Below are 17643 nucleotides of genomic sequence, written 5' to 3' on the forward strand. Positions count from 1 at the left end.
CTAGCTATTTCCCGCTTATACCGGACAGAGAGCTTCGATTTACGTGAAGCTCTCTTCTTCTTACCGTGTTCTTGAGGATTCGCCAAATAATTGAACACTACTTGATTGGATCGTTCAATCCGATGATACCAACATTTTCTTGGTGAAATGCATCGATTTGTCTTTTTTCTCTCCCTGTGAGCACTTTTCTCTTCGGCATTGTCCAGATTCATGGAACAAAACAACTAAAATAACGGAAAATGTAATTGGTCTTATAGAAACTTGACACTTGAAAAATACAAAAACATTCGATTACGCTCAGCGCTTGCACACACATATGAAAATCATGAAGTGTGAAGTGTATGAAAGTCACCAATACCCACACACTAGAAAATAAATTGAAGCATTGTTTGTTTACAATGATACAAAGAGGAGGCGATCTGGCGTAGTGGTAACATCCATGCCTCTCACGCTAAAGGTCAGGAGTTCGATTCTCACTCCCGACATTCTTCCGAAAATGGAAGTAAAAGTGACGAACCAGCCAAGTCACTATAATACGGATAAAAAAAAACAATGATACAAAGCAGCAAGTAAATCACTTGGTCTTTTAGAAGTTGGACAGAATGTACATTAACATCTATAATCAAATATGAAATAAAGTGCTGTCTTTTGTTAGAATACTTTTACAATCCATTTGCCTTAGATTCCACCAAAATCAAGAAAGTTTGATAACATCACAGGTGCGTATTTTATTTTGTCCTGTACTGTAGCTCATCTTTAAGACGCTCAAATCATTCAACCCGAAGAAATACTGACGTGTAAGTGCGTTGGAAAGGAACGCGCGCGCTGTGAATCGGAAAATGACTGGCGATGGTGTCTAAAAGCCTCCACCCTCAAATATTTGCAATAATCCTATTAGCAGCCGACGACGAGCCTAACGAGCCAATTTGCCTTAGCGGCGAATACAAATGAATCATCCTTTCTCACGGAAAAGTCCTTTCTCGCGGGGATTTCTGGTTTTCTGCTTACAACATAATCTATCCTTCCTGCTTTTCACCGCGCTCTCCCCGTTCCACAATATCCGTTTCGGTGATTTGCCGCTTCTCATCGTATTAATTAATTTGCCGTTGCGTTATTAGTAATGAATACCTTGCAATCACGACAGGACGTGGGACTTTAAGCATCTGAACCCGACGTGGAACTTTCTGGCGGAGCTCAGCGGGAAGATTCGCTCGCTGCTAGCCATTATGGAGCATCCGATCAATATGGCTCACCTGGCGAAGCTGTTCACTGCACAGCTTGTACAATCCTGCAACTATGACGTGAGTAAATTTCAGTACAACTCCATAAACGGGGTGGAAAGGTACAGTATCGATATCCAGACTCCGGGCATAGGTTGTGTATTCAATTGTAATAGGAGGGATGAGTTGATTGTGATGAATATAACGGTTCAATTTATTTCATTTGCTCATCAAATTGATGTATTGTATAATCGAGACAATGTGTATTTCATTGAAATGGGGAAAATTGGCAATACGTATCGGTTCCTTGATTGTAGTTTTAGTTTTGATTGATATCGCTTACCTGAGTTGGTCTGATTAGTTTGCAAAATTTTCGAGAGGAACACATAGTAAACGTTTAACTAAAGCCGAAACGAGAAACCTGTTGTGGTTTCCTATGAACTTATTTGAAAGCAATATGTTCACACATCTCATTAGTCTTATATCATCGTAATCTGTGGCTGGCATGTGAAAACAAATGCGATTATGTACGAAAAATAGTATCGTTCGATTCATTGGAGACGAGTTCTCTAGGTTACCCTTTAATATCTCCATCGCCGCGTGTTCACATTAAAAAGTATTACGCGTCTTGAATCATCGGTTTTATCAGGTGGATATGCATATCCAACTAAAATTCATACATTCATACTTACACATACTAACGGTAAAGGTTTAAAGTCATGTCGTTCGTCATTTTGACGTAGGACTACGTGTTTCATAGGGATACCATCAGTCCTGGTTTAGCAGGACATGTTCTGATTTTGAAATTCTTTTGAGGCGTCTTGATTTATTTTTCACTAGCTGGCCCGGCAAGCTTCGTCCCGCCCAAAATGTATTTTTCGTTATTCACCTTTTTTTACAAAACACACGTTCACAGGTCAAATCGCAGAACTGTTCATTGATTGATTTTCTAATCTACCCTTCAAAATTACTTTTTACTTTAAAATTCCTAGTACTTCTACCAAAACTCGTCATTATAATATGAGATTATTTTCAGACACAATTCTCTTTCAAGATTGCCAACCACTTGCAAATAACATGTTTCTCCGTTACATGGAATAAATATTTGATACAGAAAATATGATAGAATAAAGACAGCTTTAAATCGGACAATTCCTTTCTCGAGTTTTGCTCTTATCAACACATTCGATGATCCATTTTTATTTATATAGATAGAATATGATAAAGGAGTGCGTTTTATCACATTAAAAAAATTTCAATTGTCATGTTTGGTTGAAATATTTGTATTATTTTTACGGGACCCCCTTTCCATTTCAGAGGAGGGAGGGGTGTCATACCATCATAGAAACATTTCTCATATTCAAAAACCTTCACATGCCAAATTTGGCTCCATTTGATTGATTAGTTTTCGAGTTATGCATAAATTTGTGTTTCATTAGTATGGTAGCCTCCCCTTAGATGAGTGGGAGGAGTGTTGAACCACCTTAGAAATGTTTCTTGCTCCCTAAATCTTCACATGCCAAATTTGGTTCCGTTTGCTTGATTAGTTCTTGAGTTATGCAGAAATGTATGCTTCATTTGTATGGCAGCCCCCTCCCCTTCAGAGAGAGTGGAGGAGTGGCTATCAACGTTTCGTGCCCCCTAAAACCTCCATATGCCAAATTTGGTTTTACTTGCTTGATTAATTCTCGAGTTATGCAGAAAGTTGTGTTTCGTTTGTAGGGCAGCTCCCCCTTAGATAGGGGGTGCGGTGTCTAACCACCGTAAAAACATGTATTGCACCCTAAAACCTTCACGTGCCAAATTTGGTTTCATTTACTTGATTAATTCTCGAGTAATGCAGAAACTTGTGTTTCATTTGTATGGCTGCCGAATGATTTGTGCTGAATAAGAAACTCGCGTTTCATACCGTGTAGTATCATAAGTGCTTTGGTCTCTTGAAGTGCAAATCACGTACAATGTGTTTTAATTTATTCATTTCTCAAAGAATGACAATGTTTTGGTCATAATCGTAGCTGCGACTGGAATCCTGATTTTTGAAGCCGACCAGACGTTATCGCATTCCCATTTTCCTATACATTTGTTCTGCCGATTTATGTGCTTACCTACCCGTACCGCCAATAACGTGCAACTAATACATTAGTTTTTGTCCGTTCAACAGATATTCGTTTGATGTTGTCGAAAAAAGTCTGCTGAGGAGCGTCGAACGACAATGAAGCGTCATTGTGAAGGCAGTTGGAGAAGGATTTTGAATTAAGTTATCCACATTGGCTCTTTTCAGGGCTAGAGACAAATGAACTGAAAAGTTTAAAGTTTCTATAATTAAACAAGTCAGTCAGTTTGTCCCTTTTCCACTTATTTGGAAAATATGAATAAGCCCTCCGCGATTCAAAATCACACTAGACTTCTCGTTCCATCATACACATACAGCCATTCTATGCCAAACTGATATATTACATTTTTGAAGCACGAATGATATTCGTGAAAAGTGGTAGTTTTGTTTCTTATCGCTAAACATTCGACTAGTATTTTTTGAATTTCTTTCATGAGGAGGCGATCCGAAAAATCAATTTTTCCCTCTTTTTTTCCTAAAATGACTGTTTCCATAAAATCACAAATCATAATCGACATATCAAATTGAAATCAATCAACTGGTCTTTTCTGAAAACATTGGATTTGAAAAAATGGATTTAGTTTTTGTATTTATTGATATTTATTTTTATTAGAGTTTACATGGTCTCGGGGTCAAAAGCACTACAACTGCACTGCACTAAAACATAACAAATGTTTTTTCTTGAAGGCTGAGGATTTTTTACATAACATATCCGAAAATCAGATATGTGCTCTTTTTCGTTTTTGAGTTATGATTTTTCAAAGTAATCGATGGTCTGAAAAATCATGTTCCTCTTTTCTTTTTTTTTTTTTTTCCAAAAATGACTTTTTTCAAAAATGCATAACTTTTGAACTACTGGACCGATTTTGGTGATCGACGTATCAAATTTAAGTCGATGAGCTAGTCTTTTATGCGAAAAAAATCGCATAGAAATATTGAACGTAGACTGAAAACATGTTTGCTTTGAAAAATCATAACTCAAAAATGAAATATGATTTTCTGATACGTTATGTAAAAAGACCTCAACCTTCAAGAAAAAATATAAAAAAGCGCTTCTGGTCCCGAGACCATATCAACTATAAAAACAAATTCAATCAATAATTACGAAAACAAAATTCAAGTTTCGCATGTGTAGCATTTTGTTTCAAAAACTACCAGCTAATTGGCTTTAATTTGATATGTCGATCATTTAAATCGGTCCCATTGTTCGAAAGTTATGAATGTTTGAAAAAGTCATTTTTGGAAAAAGGGGATAAAATTGATTTTTCGGACCACTCTTAAATGGAAATGGTATCCTTAATAAAAAATAAAAAATACGGGTCTAATGATTTGCGATAGAACAAACAAAGTTGGCGATTCGTCTTCAAAATAGTGAAGCGAAAATGGTAAGGCTTTTCATTTGAAATGAACAAACTTTTGATATTAAAATTATTAATGAAAATGAAAATCAAATTTTAAAATTTTAAAACCGGCTTCAATCCTTCTAATTTGATAGAGATAGACTTCCGAGTTTGGGTCCCAAATTATGGTCCTGAGCTTGTAAGTCGCCACCAGACGTTTACACTGTACATCTGTCTTCGCAAACTGATAGAATGAAGGATATTGCAAAATAACAGTGCAATTTCGTTCGCGTTTACTACAACAGCCTCGAAGAAGGGGAAGCCCTCTGTATCGATGTGTGTAACGATAAAGAAGGTACCCGCAGCACGCGAGAAATTTTCGTAGCGGAAGTCGGGGTAAGACGGCCACCCTAAGCATAGAGTACAATTAAACACAATGCAAACAAAACATCGATCTTAAGGATGGTTTCCGCAATCGCGTTGACTTATAAAAGTTTTTATTTTTATTTCAAAATGTTACATGATAAATTAAAAAAGGTATGAAAAAGGTGCTACTAAAATCATGACGAGTAAAGTAAAGACTCGTGAATCTAAGCGTATAGAGGATGATTGTTTCCGGCAAAATTGTACTACATATCAAGATCGTTGTATTTTAGATCAAGCGTGACAAGAGTGGGAGGTGTTATTTTTCCTGAATTACCTATAATGTGCTTAATGTGCAACCCTTGCGAAATTATCACAATTAAAAATTATTATATTTGGTATCAGAAAAAAAACATCAAAGGGCCTGGCCGGGTAAGGGAGTAAAAAGTGCCCCCAAACCAAATCACTAGTTGTATGGCAAATATTGTATAGGATATTAAATAAGAAATTTTGACGGTTCATTTGAACCCTCTTTTTTCATTTATTTCACGCCATCCTCAAAAACTTCGAGATAAAAATTTTAAAAAATACTGAATGTGCATCTGACCACGGTGTATCAAGAAAAATTAGCAAAAAAAGTTCATCGAAAATTTTAGTACTAAAAAATAGATATATGTGATTTTTTTCAGTGTTGCGCGGTGCAATTTTTTTTAAAAAGGTAAAGACTCGTGAATCTAAGCGTATAGAGGATGATTGTTTCCGGCAAAATTGTACTACATATCAAGATCGTTGTATTTTAGATCAAGCGTGACAAGAGTGGGAGGTGTTATTTTTCCTGAATTACCTATAATGTGCTTAATGTGCAACCCTTGCGAAATTATCACAATTAAAAATTATTATATTTGGTATCAGAAAAAAAACATCAAAGGGCCTGGCCGGGTAAGGGCGTAAAAAGTCCCCCAAACCTAATCACTAGCTGTATGGCAAATATTGCATAGGATATTAAATAAGAAAATTTGGTGGTTTATTTGAACCCCTATGTGGTTTCTATAGTGAAAATCGTACTTTTTCGTTTATTTCACGACATCCTCAAAAGCTTCAAGATGAAAATTAGAAAAAAATACTGAATGTGACCCTTATGTATCAAGAAAAATTATCAAAACAAAATTTCAACAATAATTTAAGTACTAAAAAAAATATTGAAATTTTGAAAAAGTTTTTTTTTTGGATTTAGAGATTCAGTACTACTCTAATTCATATTAAAATTTGTTTCTACGGCTTTTTTAGACATGTGTGTTTTTTTTCAGTGTTGCGCGGCACAAAAAATATTTTTTTTATATTTCCAAAGAGTCTGGCTGGGTGAGGAAGTGAAAAGTCCCCCAAACCAAATCCCCAGCTGTATGGAAAATTTTGTATTGGGTACTAAATAAAACATTTTGGCAGTAGTACCATATATTTGAGTCCCTATATGGTACACCATAGGATCTATAGTGAAAAATGCACCTTTTCGTTTTTTCCACGCCATTCTCAATAGCTTTGAGACAAAAATATGAAAGAATACTGAAAGTACATTTTACTAAGATGTATCGATCAATATTTTCAATATTGTTTCATCAAAAAATATAATAAAAATAAAATCTAAATAAAACAAATTTAAATACACAGTACAAAACAATTTTATATATTTTCTGGCTTTTCAAAATTTTGGAAAAAAATATAACTTTGGGACCCTCTTCTGCTCTAATTTTTATTTAAATGCGTTCGTATGTGTCTTTTTTCTACATGTGGCGTAATTTTTCCTGAATTTTTTAGGAGCATTGCGAGACACTAAAATAATTTTCTGTCATAGAAATGAAACATAAATTTCTGCATAACTCGAGAACTAATCAAGCAAATGGAACCGAATTTGGCATTTGGAGGTTTTAGGGAGCAACAAATGTTTTATGGTGGTTTGACACTCCTTTCTCCTCCCTAAAAAAGAGGAGGGGAGGGTGCTGAACAACTCGAGAACTAATCAACCAAATGGAATTAAACTTAGCATATAGAGGTTTTAGGGATCGGTAAACGTTTCTATGGTGGTTCGACACTCCTCCGTCCTCTATAAGGGAAGGAAACACAAATTTCAGTATTACTCGAAAACTAATCAATCAAATGGAGCAGAATTTGGCATGTAAAGGTTTTTGAATATGAGAAATGTTTCTATGATGGTATAACACCTCTCCCTCCTCTGAAATGGAGAGGGGGTCCCGTAAAAATAATACACATATTTCAACGAAACATGACAATTTTTTTTTTAATGTGATAAAATGCACTCCTATATCTTCTTCTATCTATATAAATAAAAATAGATCACCGAATGTGTTGATAAGAGCAAAACTCGAGAAAGGAATTGTCCGATTTAGGGTTGTCTTTATTCTATCATATTTTCTGTATCAAACATTTATTCCATGCAACGGAGAAACATGTTATTTGCAAATGGTTGAAAATTCTTGAACGAGAATTATGTCTGAAAATAATCCGATATTATAATGACGAGTTTTGGTAGAAGTTCTAGGAATTTTATAATAAAAGGTAATTTTAATGGGTAGATTAAAAATCAACAATGAACAGTTCTGCGATTGGACCTATGAACGTGCGCTTAGTAGAAAAACGTGAATGTGAGAACAAAAAAAAATTAGGCGGGACGAAGTTTTCCGGGTCAGCTAGTATACAATAAACCAAACCTTAGGTGAGATTCGAAGTCGTGTCCTCGTATGTTATCGACTCAAATGTCACACAGGAGTTGAAAAATAAGGTGGCTTCCACAATAAAGCGAGAAACTTTGCTATATCACGTCGTTCGCCGCGCGGAATAAAGGGAATTATATTAGGTTGGGGAACAGGTTATCCATTATTTTCTCGGTAACTGGCTTTAGTGATCAATTTCTCGCGTTATATCGATCATACAATTTCAAGTTTAGGCTCGTTTGTAAAGGTAATATTCAGTTGTGAGTTACAGGGTGTTAAGAATGGAAGTCAACAAAGAGAAAATTCGGTACATTTTACACTTTTTCTTTTATAAATGCGACAGTGCAAGCCAGGTCGCTGAAATTGTGAGTGGTGTTTATGGTGCCGATATTGCAACAGTAAAATACGTGCAATTTTATATATTTTTCATAAATTTAGATTTTTTAAAGTTTTTAAAATTTGTTTAGTGCAATACACTAAATAAAGATCTCTACTGTCAACAAATGGACCGTTTGGAGCTAGCGATTGGCCAGAAACGTTCAGAATTGGCCAACAGAGGTGTAGAGGTGTAGTGTTCCATCAGGACAACGCAAAATTTCCAGAGTGACAAGAATTCGGGATCAAGAGAAGATTGTAAAAATCTTTTGCTAGAGTTTTTCGCTAATAAGGACCAACCTCTCTATGGTAGAGACATTATGAAGCTACCTTTAGAATGGCAACAAATTTTACAACAAAACGGTGTATATTTGACCCAAGTTGGACAACCCGAAGTATATAAAAAAGATTTTTGGATTTCACCCAACAATAATGGATAACTTTTACCCCAACCTAATATGTATTGAGCTTTATTCAGCACGGCGAATGACGTGAGATGGCTTGAGTCGCAGTCTTCTCGAAAGCGTAACCATAGTTTGTCATTTGAGATTTGAAGTCGTGTCCTCTTCTGTTATCAACTCGGGTATGAAATAGAAGCTCGAAAGTACGGCGGCTTACAGAACAAAGAGTGTGACTTTGTTATAAAATTAAATTATTTTTGCCGAGCGTGTAATGATGGAAACGCAGCTGTATTTGACCATTCCGGCAGCTCACATCATTGTGTCCTTTTGCTTCGAAGAAATGTAGACCAACAAACCTGAAAAGATCAACGTTTTTGTGAGCAATTATTCAATAATTGTATAGATTTGTCTTTCGTTTTGATAACATTTGAAAATATCATAATTCGACTCTTGTCGGATCTACATCACCTTTTTGAATTTTATTTACTCGATCCGATGCTTGTATATGATTGTCAATGCTTGTCCACACCTGTTTTAGTGCGGGATTTGTTTTATGCGATTTGTGTTATATGAAATCTCTTTAGTGCAATTTTATTGTTTGTGCGATTCAAGTACCTCATCTAATACTATCTAACAATGAAAATGCACAAGAAAACGTTTGACTGTATCTTGTTATTATATTACCCTGGAAATTTTATCATATACTCTTCCTGAATAAAAAAAAAGTAGTTTTTATATAATCTAGATCTTTATCCCGAAAATCACCATCCCGTTAACCACCCAACTGAACATTTTTCGAATGTGATCACTTTTTAATTGTTGTCTATTTTCTCCTACTACTTCACAGAACTCCCCATCCGAGCTAGCGGAGGCTCTGCCCAACGTGGACCCGGCCAAGCTGGTGAAACTCCGCCAGAGATTGGTCGCCCCGAGCCAGTTCTCCACCCAGTATCTGTTCCCCGGAAATCAGGCATTTTTCCGCGATTTCATCCTCGCCAGCGAAAGCAATCAAATATTCATCGAACAGCTGAAGGCCGTGCTAATTCACGAGCTGCTCGAAATGAATGGCTCTTCGTACGAAGTGTTCAACGTTACCGGCAGTGAAAACCAGCATGATTGTGAATATGTGGTGAGTATCGGAGAGTTTTTTTTTCTCAGTTCTGCTGGCTCTTATCATCTAGTGATGAAATTTTCGGAGCATCATTCTCGTACAAAGGGCGCAATAGTCGCCGCTTTGATACTTTTTTTTATTGCGTGGTTATATTTCATTTCTTGTTCGATACACGCGCTTATATATTTGAACATAACCCAGGAGGATCCTTCTCCTGAAAGTACTGGAATGATACGTTTGTATGATGAGATAAGGAGCTCATACGCCCCTTTTCAGCGCGAATGCATTCTACCCATACCTGAGCGTCTAGATGAAACATTGAATTTGCTTATTTTCGATGTAAAAGACTTGAAGTATGTTTTGATTTGAAGTTTGTTTCAGTTGGTTTCGTAGCTTGTGCGCACATATATTAAGCACACGTTGTTTGAGAATTTGAATAAATAATATTGAAATTTATACTAAGCAACCGTGAACAGTTTGAGTAAATATTTACAAAAAATTGGGAAGCTTAGTGTGTTTAAAAATATTTTCAGTCAATTTTGCTAGTTGAAATATCCAAAATGCAGTGAATGTGGGAAAAAATTGAAGATCATAGGAAACAGAAAGTTTTACAAATTCAATAATTATACAGGCCAGTAGATTGATTTCCTGAATGGAATCAGACTTAGGATTATGTCCGCTATGTAATGCTTCCCAATTGAAAATTTAAGCAGTTTTCACTACTTCTGCAAAAATGCAATTGCAAATGCGAAATATTCAAAAGAACCTTTTCATAGCTATAATTTTTAAGAATGCTTGAAAGAATATGATTTGAAATATCTAGAACTCCTCTCGGATAATCGATCTTTAACGTCAATGTTTCCATTTTCATTTGTGGCTAATCAAATAAACTCTGGAGTTACCAACAATGAATATTTTTCACTACCTTGATCACAATTTGTCATTGAAAAACGTGAGAAGTCCATTTTCTCAAGTACTTCCGAAGAATTACTTAAAACTGTTTTTGAATCATGGGGTTGAACGTTGTCATTCCGATTCATTGCTTTTTCGCTATATTGCGAACGTTTATCTTCAAATGCTTGGCTTAAAAGCACCAACTGCATTCAATAATGAACGAATGTGATTATTTCAGTCGAGCAATGCTCACTAACATATATACTTTTACTTAATAGATTGACCAAAATCATCACGACACGATTCAGTACGTTTCATGTTATCAATACAAAAGCCATCTTTTGTCTCTAATCACAATAGACTGAGTTTCATAACTGTAACGGGCGGCACTCAACAACAATCGAGCTTAGAGAAAAAAGAGAGTGTGGATGTGTTAGCTCTCCCCTCTCCTCTTTCTGCTAGTATTGTTTGTTTTGCTCGAAATGCCTTCGTAACAAGGAGCATTTCGCGAGCGGGTTGTACAGTTACACGAACTGCTCAGAAATCTCGGCAAAAAGTATACGGTACAACACTTTAGAAGCGAAAATGTTGCGGCTTCGACTGCTCACCGTATCCTAAGAACCCCAACAACTACTCGCAAGCAAAGTATTGGAAGACCAGCCAAAATTACGGACGCAAAGAGACTGCGTTGTCTTCCTAGCGTCTGCAACAACACGGATTTAGGGGGTCTTTGTAGCCACATTGGTTGCGCGTTCGCTTGGTAAGCGATCGATCGTGAGTTCAAAACTCAGGTCCCTCAATTGACCATCTTTGTGTTGTTACAGAATAACTACGTCCTGCTCTGCAAGAAGCATCGGGCTTCTTCGGGCTCCTTTGTTCTATTAATAACACAACAATGATCATATCAACTGTCTCCGCTGTCCGGTGGTCTAATTGAACAATGGAAGAACAGAAGGAATACTCATACGCTTTAATGGCTTTAATGGCTACTATGTAACGTACCATATGAAATGGTATAGAAGGTATACTCTTACGCCTAAAAATGCCAACTGTGTAATGTGCTATTTATAGATACGAAAGAACATGTGACATGTACACGATTATAATCCGGCTCTGTTTCAGCTGAAATGCTAATGATCCTAAATAAATAAACAAATGGGATATAAAAATACGACTTCACTGAACCAACGGGATGTAACAAAAAACTTCAATTGTTCTCACCAGTACATCTGCAAAACATTGAAAACAGGAGCAATAAAGTGCCGAAAGAAGACAATAGCCCCAAAATACACTGAGGAACAGATTCCGACACTGAAATTCCAATGACGTTGGTTGATAAAAAAATATTCCGAAAAATGTTTTGTTTTGCACAACGAAAGTTACATTTCTCTTCCGCTCATTCCCGGAAACGATCGGCACTATTCCATGAATAGTTCTACTGCATCTCCGAACATAGAATATAAGTAATTTAAGTAATAGAATATAATAATTTTGAACAGAAAGTGATTCTGTACATTGCCATTTCCCAGAGAGGTGTTTCTAAGTCATGATTCAAGCCCTCTGGTTTGGCAAGGGTACCAGAACGAATGTTGAAATAAAATTTTGTTTACACTTCAACTAAAACATAATGCAGATGGACAATATGTGTTTTGGCCGGATAAAGCAACCAAAAACCTCAACAACGACAAATCTGCTTCAGTGTCGCCCAATCGGAGATTTCTTCGGGATTTTGAGCTCCTTGGTGTACAAAAATAACTGAAAAGCCACGACGATGTGATGCAACAATACACAAGCACTCTCCACCGGACAGCATGAAAACCGACGTGATGCTTCTTTTCAACGAGCCTCCGACGCGACCGCTCCGAAGCGTAGCAGAGCAACAACTGAATGTCAGGTGCCTCGTTATTGTGGTGGTGATGGGAAACCACCGAAAGCAGTGAGGAGGAAAAAGAATGCTCCCAAATTACGTCAAATTCAACTATTCACGAACTGGGAAATCGTGATGAATAGCATATCAAGCAAATCCTAGGGATACTACGATTTGATTTGTATGCAAATAATCAAAATACGGTCGCAACAAGAAGAGTAATTATTATTTAAATTATTTAATAAACTTATGAGTGGATTATACTTAAGATATAGCCGCAAGGTTGTCGTAAGACTACCGTTGGTTTAGTAATCATTTGAGTGTATTGATTAAATAAGTGATTGAATGTAACAATTTCCAAATTTAATTGCGAACAACCTCCAATTTAGGTCATGCATTGTGATAGAATACGTTCTTCGTTGCAAGTCTGACGTATGGCATGATGCTTTGTTCAATTCATTCATTTATCGTGGACTTACAAAATATGTGAACAGAAAAATGGTTAAACGATCAACGTATTTTACATTTCTCTTTGAAATTATTGCGTCTCCCAAGTATACGTACTTCTCGAACCGCGAATTTTCTTGATTTGATGAACTTCAGACAATTGTTATCAACATTTTGCCAAGCGGGCATTCGTTTATATACAAATCTGGTGGCTATCGAGCCTGTTTTCAAAGCTTTTTTAAAGCTATTTTAACACTAGATTGCCCAAGCAAGTTGGCTGCTTTTCAATTTAAATTACAAAAATAATTTTGACATAATTTCTTGAAAAGTTGTGAAATTTTGTTCAACTTATCAATACGTTGATTAATAAGTTGTACAAGAAGTCACAAATTTTGAAGAAATTGTGTCGTAATGTGTCATCATTATTTTTCTAACTGAAATTGAGAAGCAGTCAAAAAGACTTGCTTGGGCAATCTATTGTTAAACAAGTTTTCAGATCAATAATTAACAATTATATAACTCTTGGACATTTTATCTTTAGAATGAAGTGATTATCATCTCACTCAGTTCAGCGGTCAAAGAGGTATTAAAGTTCAAAACCTTGCACTCCAAGCGTCACGTTCTCGTTTTCGAAAGTTACAGAAATGAAAGACGTTATCCTATGTCAAAAAATGTATCATGTCTTCCGATCTGAGACCCATAAACATAGAAAAATTTTCCAACTTAACTCATTTGGAATGCACCAGAAATATTGACCTACCAATCTTTGTTTGTAAGTGTGGTCCGAAATAGTTTGTTGACTGTTGAAATTTAACTGAAATTACTGAAATTAAATTATTCAATAAAGGTAATTGTACACTCTTAAAAAATAGAGCAGAAAATTGCAACACCAAGATGTAAGAGTGGTTTTTGTAAAACTGAAATTTGTATAATTGAAGATAAAATATGCGTTATTCAAAACTTACAGTTTCAAGTTTAGTATATTTTTGCATTGTTTGATGTTGATGATATAGACAAATATCTGTTGGGGAAACGATTTTTTTCTGTTTTGACGTAGGAATACGTCTTTCAATAAGGAAGCCAAATCAGAATACAGATCACGATTTCATAAAAAAAATTTAAGTTTAATAACTATTTTCGCTACGAATGGATTTTTATGATTTGCATAGTAGTCGAATCGTAATTCTCTAAAAGGGCCTGGCTGGGTAAGGAAGTAAAAAGTGCCCCCAAACCACTGGAAAATAGTAATAATAATATAATAATTTCGACTATTTTTTTGAACTGAAAGTGCACTTTACTATGGTGTAGAAAAATATTATTAAAATTGTTTTTATCAAAAATTAAAGTACTAAAAAAATCTTGAAACATTGAATTTTTTTTTTTGAGGATTTAGAGATTCATTGCTTCCCTAATTCGTATTTAGATGTGTTTGTGCGCCTTTTCTAGATATGTGTGATATTTTTTAAAATTTTAACAATGTTACGTGGTACAAAAAGAATTATATTCCCAAATTTTGATTTTGTTTAGAATATTGAACCAATTACTGGTTAAATTTTATTGAAATATGTATGCTTATAGGTTTGTGTATTATTTTTATATATTGGTGATCTTTTTTCAGAATATTTTGTGAATAGCGCGGTACGACCAAATCTAATTAATTTTGATATATTTTTTGTAATTTTCTAGTATTTTTTATTTTCTTAAAATCTATTACTGTGTTGTATTCGTGTATTCGTAAAATGAGCCCAAAACCTTATCACTACCGCCATGAAAAGTATTGTTGTAAATTAGAAAATTAGATAATTTTGGCTAAAAACGTAGTTTTTTTTCTTTTTTTCACGACTATCTAAATAGCTTGGAAAAGATAATAAGGAAAAAATACTCATAGTACATCTCACTATAATAAAATTACCATCGAAATTTAAATTTTTTGGCACTTCGAAATTCTTTTTCGTACGAAATTGGATAATTCTATAAATAAATCTGATGTTAATATGTTGAGTCTCATGAATTAAAAAAAAAATAATAAAAAATGCAAACGGTGTTAAAAAAAGAAAAAAAAAGTACGTTCAATCCTCGATACATTATAAAAAAATCATAAATATAAAAAATAATACAGTACTTTGTCTCAAAACATAACTTAATAATTCTGAAATTTTAAATTTAAAAAAAAATGTACCTTACAACGCTCTAAAACTCTGAAAGAATCGTATATCAAAAACAGATACATTTAAATGAGAATTATGCTTTAAGGGATATAAAAATAAAAAAATCCAAAATTTCTCAATACCAAAAAAATTATTTTAATTTTAATTTTTTTTTTCTATAATTATTTTTTATAATTTATCGCAGTACACTATTGTAGATGTGCTTTGAGTATTTTCTCGAATTTTTATTTCCAAGCCCATTGAGTAGGGCGTGAAAAAAGGAAAACTACGTTTTCACTATAGATTTTATAGTAACCATATAAGGATTCAGAAAAATTACCTAATTTTCTAATAATAATCCCGCAATAATAATAAAATTTTGGGGGCATTAGGAAAATTAAAAAAATATTAGAAAATAAACAAAAAGGAATAAAAAAATATTTAAGAAAAATATTGGATATTTTCTCGATTTTTCCTGATAAAAATCACAAATATCAAAAAACACAAGCGAACATACTTTAATTGAAATTAAACCAGTACTGAGTCTCAAAATTCTATAAAGATAAAATCCAAATTTCATGAACATATTTTTTTTGTATCGCGCAACACTGCTAAAATACTGAAAAAAATCACACATATCTAAAGGCGTAGACACACATTTAAATGCGAATATCAAGTAGTATTAAATCTATAAATCCTTAGAAAAAAATCGAAATTTTAAGATTTTTTGCTACTTCAATTTTTGATGATTTTTTTTTATATTTCTCGGTACACAGATGCACTTTCAGTATTTTTTTCAAATTTTTATCTCGGAGCTATGGGAATGCTATATGTTTAATGTTTAATAATTGTTTGCTCGTTAAGACATCGGGCCTGATTCTCGAATACACTTCACGGTGGAAACGAAATGAAATGTATCCACGATGACAACGGTACCGTGTCGACATCTGGATACGAAATTAGTTTCCCACTAAAACTTATCATTGTAATATCAAATTATCTTCAGATGTTTGTATGATAATATCATACCACATGAAGGAAACAAAGTTCTCCATTCACTTTGAACACCAGTTTGATACGAAGAAGTTAATTTTCAATAATGATTTTTTATTTGAAAAGGGCTCATTCTGCCTGAAAACTCATTATTATCTTCGACACTTCACTAACTCGTAAAACGTAGTTCAATGGTGTGCCGTTTATTTCGTTTCCACCGTGATGTGTATTCGAGAATCAGGCCCATCATGTCCGCATTACGGATATACCACGTAATGGTTCTGCTCGATACCAAGGAAGAATAGAAGATATTGCAAACTGTGGTGCAATTTTGTTTGATTGATTTTTAAGCCGTCTGGTGAAGAGTGCTTCTGTATTATGTCATCGCACGCAAAAAAAATGTTTTTATGCACTGTCACAGAAAGAGGTTACGATATGTCGTAAAGAAATAAGGTGCTGGTGGGACTAAATATAATCGTCTGTGACCAAATGTGTGTCAACTGCAAAAAAAGCGCGATAGTTTTCGCGATGAATACTCAATGTAATATGTATATTCACATAAATCTTGTCATATGGTATTGTTCTCGCGAAATCAGGTATTACTTTTGATTGAATACAAAATGATCATTTATAAGATCGATTCATCCATACAACTGCTCTGCTCTGCCAGACACATCGGGCTACTGTTCTATAAATAACTTAACAATGATCAATCAACTGTCTCCGCTGTCCGGTTGTCCAACTGGATAATGGAAGAACAGAAAGAATACTCTTACGCCTAAATGGCTACTTTGCGAATGTACCATATGTAATGGTATAGAAGGAATACTGGCGAATGGCAACTGTGTAATGTGCTAATTATAGATATGATAACCATGTGACATGTACACGATTAAAATTCGGCTCTGTTACAGCTAAAATGCTAATGAGCCTTCAATAAATAAATGGGATAAAAAAAAGATCATTACTTCTTCGATGCTCAATTGAGGAAAAAGTAGAAGGATTTGGGCCTAGAGGCTCGAACGGGAACTTGACGTAGGACTTTGTCATCACAAATGTAGAATAAGAACGAATATGGGAACCAGACCCTATATTGAAATTAAAGACGAAGTCTTACGTAAAAAAATTTATGATAATAATGATCGGTCAGAAATTCGAAAATCTGTACAAGGTCGAGTTAGTGAAAAACAATTCATCTAATTATATTTCATCCATTTTGCGAAAGTGTCAAAAATAAGATTGTTGCAGTTCTCCAACTACCACTTCCAACTTTTTTGCTGTAGGACTACCGTTGGCTTAGCGATCAATAAGTAACAAGCATATAACTTTTAAACATTTCAACTTTCAAATAAAGTGATTATCATACAGAAAAAATTTTTTTTTTTTTTTTATAAATTCGTTTATTTTTACAGGCTCAGTTACATAAGTTTAAAGGAGCCGAAATCTTAAATATATTTTTAAAACTATATATATGAACAATTTTCTTAAATCTATGGTTAGTAATGTGGGAAACCGATTACTCGCGGTGGACTCGAGATTAAAAGGGTGACATATTTTTCTCAGGAAAAGGATGGGGTATAAGAAAAAAAAAATTATTAACTCTCAAAAAAGGAATCGATTCCTCCTCGGAAATACCCAGCGCAAAT

The 17643-nt window shown here is 34.6% G+C and overlaps 1 protein-coding gene across 11 annotated transcripts in view; it reads left to right on the top strand.

Annotated features, from left to right (window-relative positions):
* Positions 1-17643, top strand: part of LOC129776872 (protein disks lost) — a 654166-nt gene that overhangs the window by 522610 nt on the left and 113913 nt on the right. For all 11 annotated transcript variants that reach the window (XR_008743174.1, XM_055782770.1, XM_055782772.1 and 8 more), the window contains 2 exons: positions 1145-1301; positions 9386-9667. Coding sequence is in view for 10 of the 11 variants with exons in the window: in XM_055782770.1 (XP_055638745.1) it covers positions 1145-1301; positions 9386-9667 (439 nt within the window). In the remaining variant the exon portion in view is untranslated. The remainder of the gene's footprint in view (positions 1-1144; positions 1302-9385; positions 9668-17643) is intronic.

The sequence above is a fragment of the Toxorhynchites rutilus genome, chromosome 3 (genome assembly GCF_029784135.1).
Source record: "Toxorhynchites rutilus septentrionalis strain SRP chromosome 3, ASM2978413v1, whole genome shotgun sequence".
Classification (NCBI taxonomy): domain Eukaryota; kingdom Metazoa; phylum Arthropoda; class Insecta; order Diptera; family Culicidae; genus Toxorhynchites; species Toxorhynchites rutilus.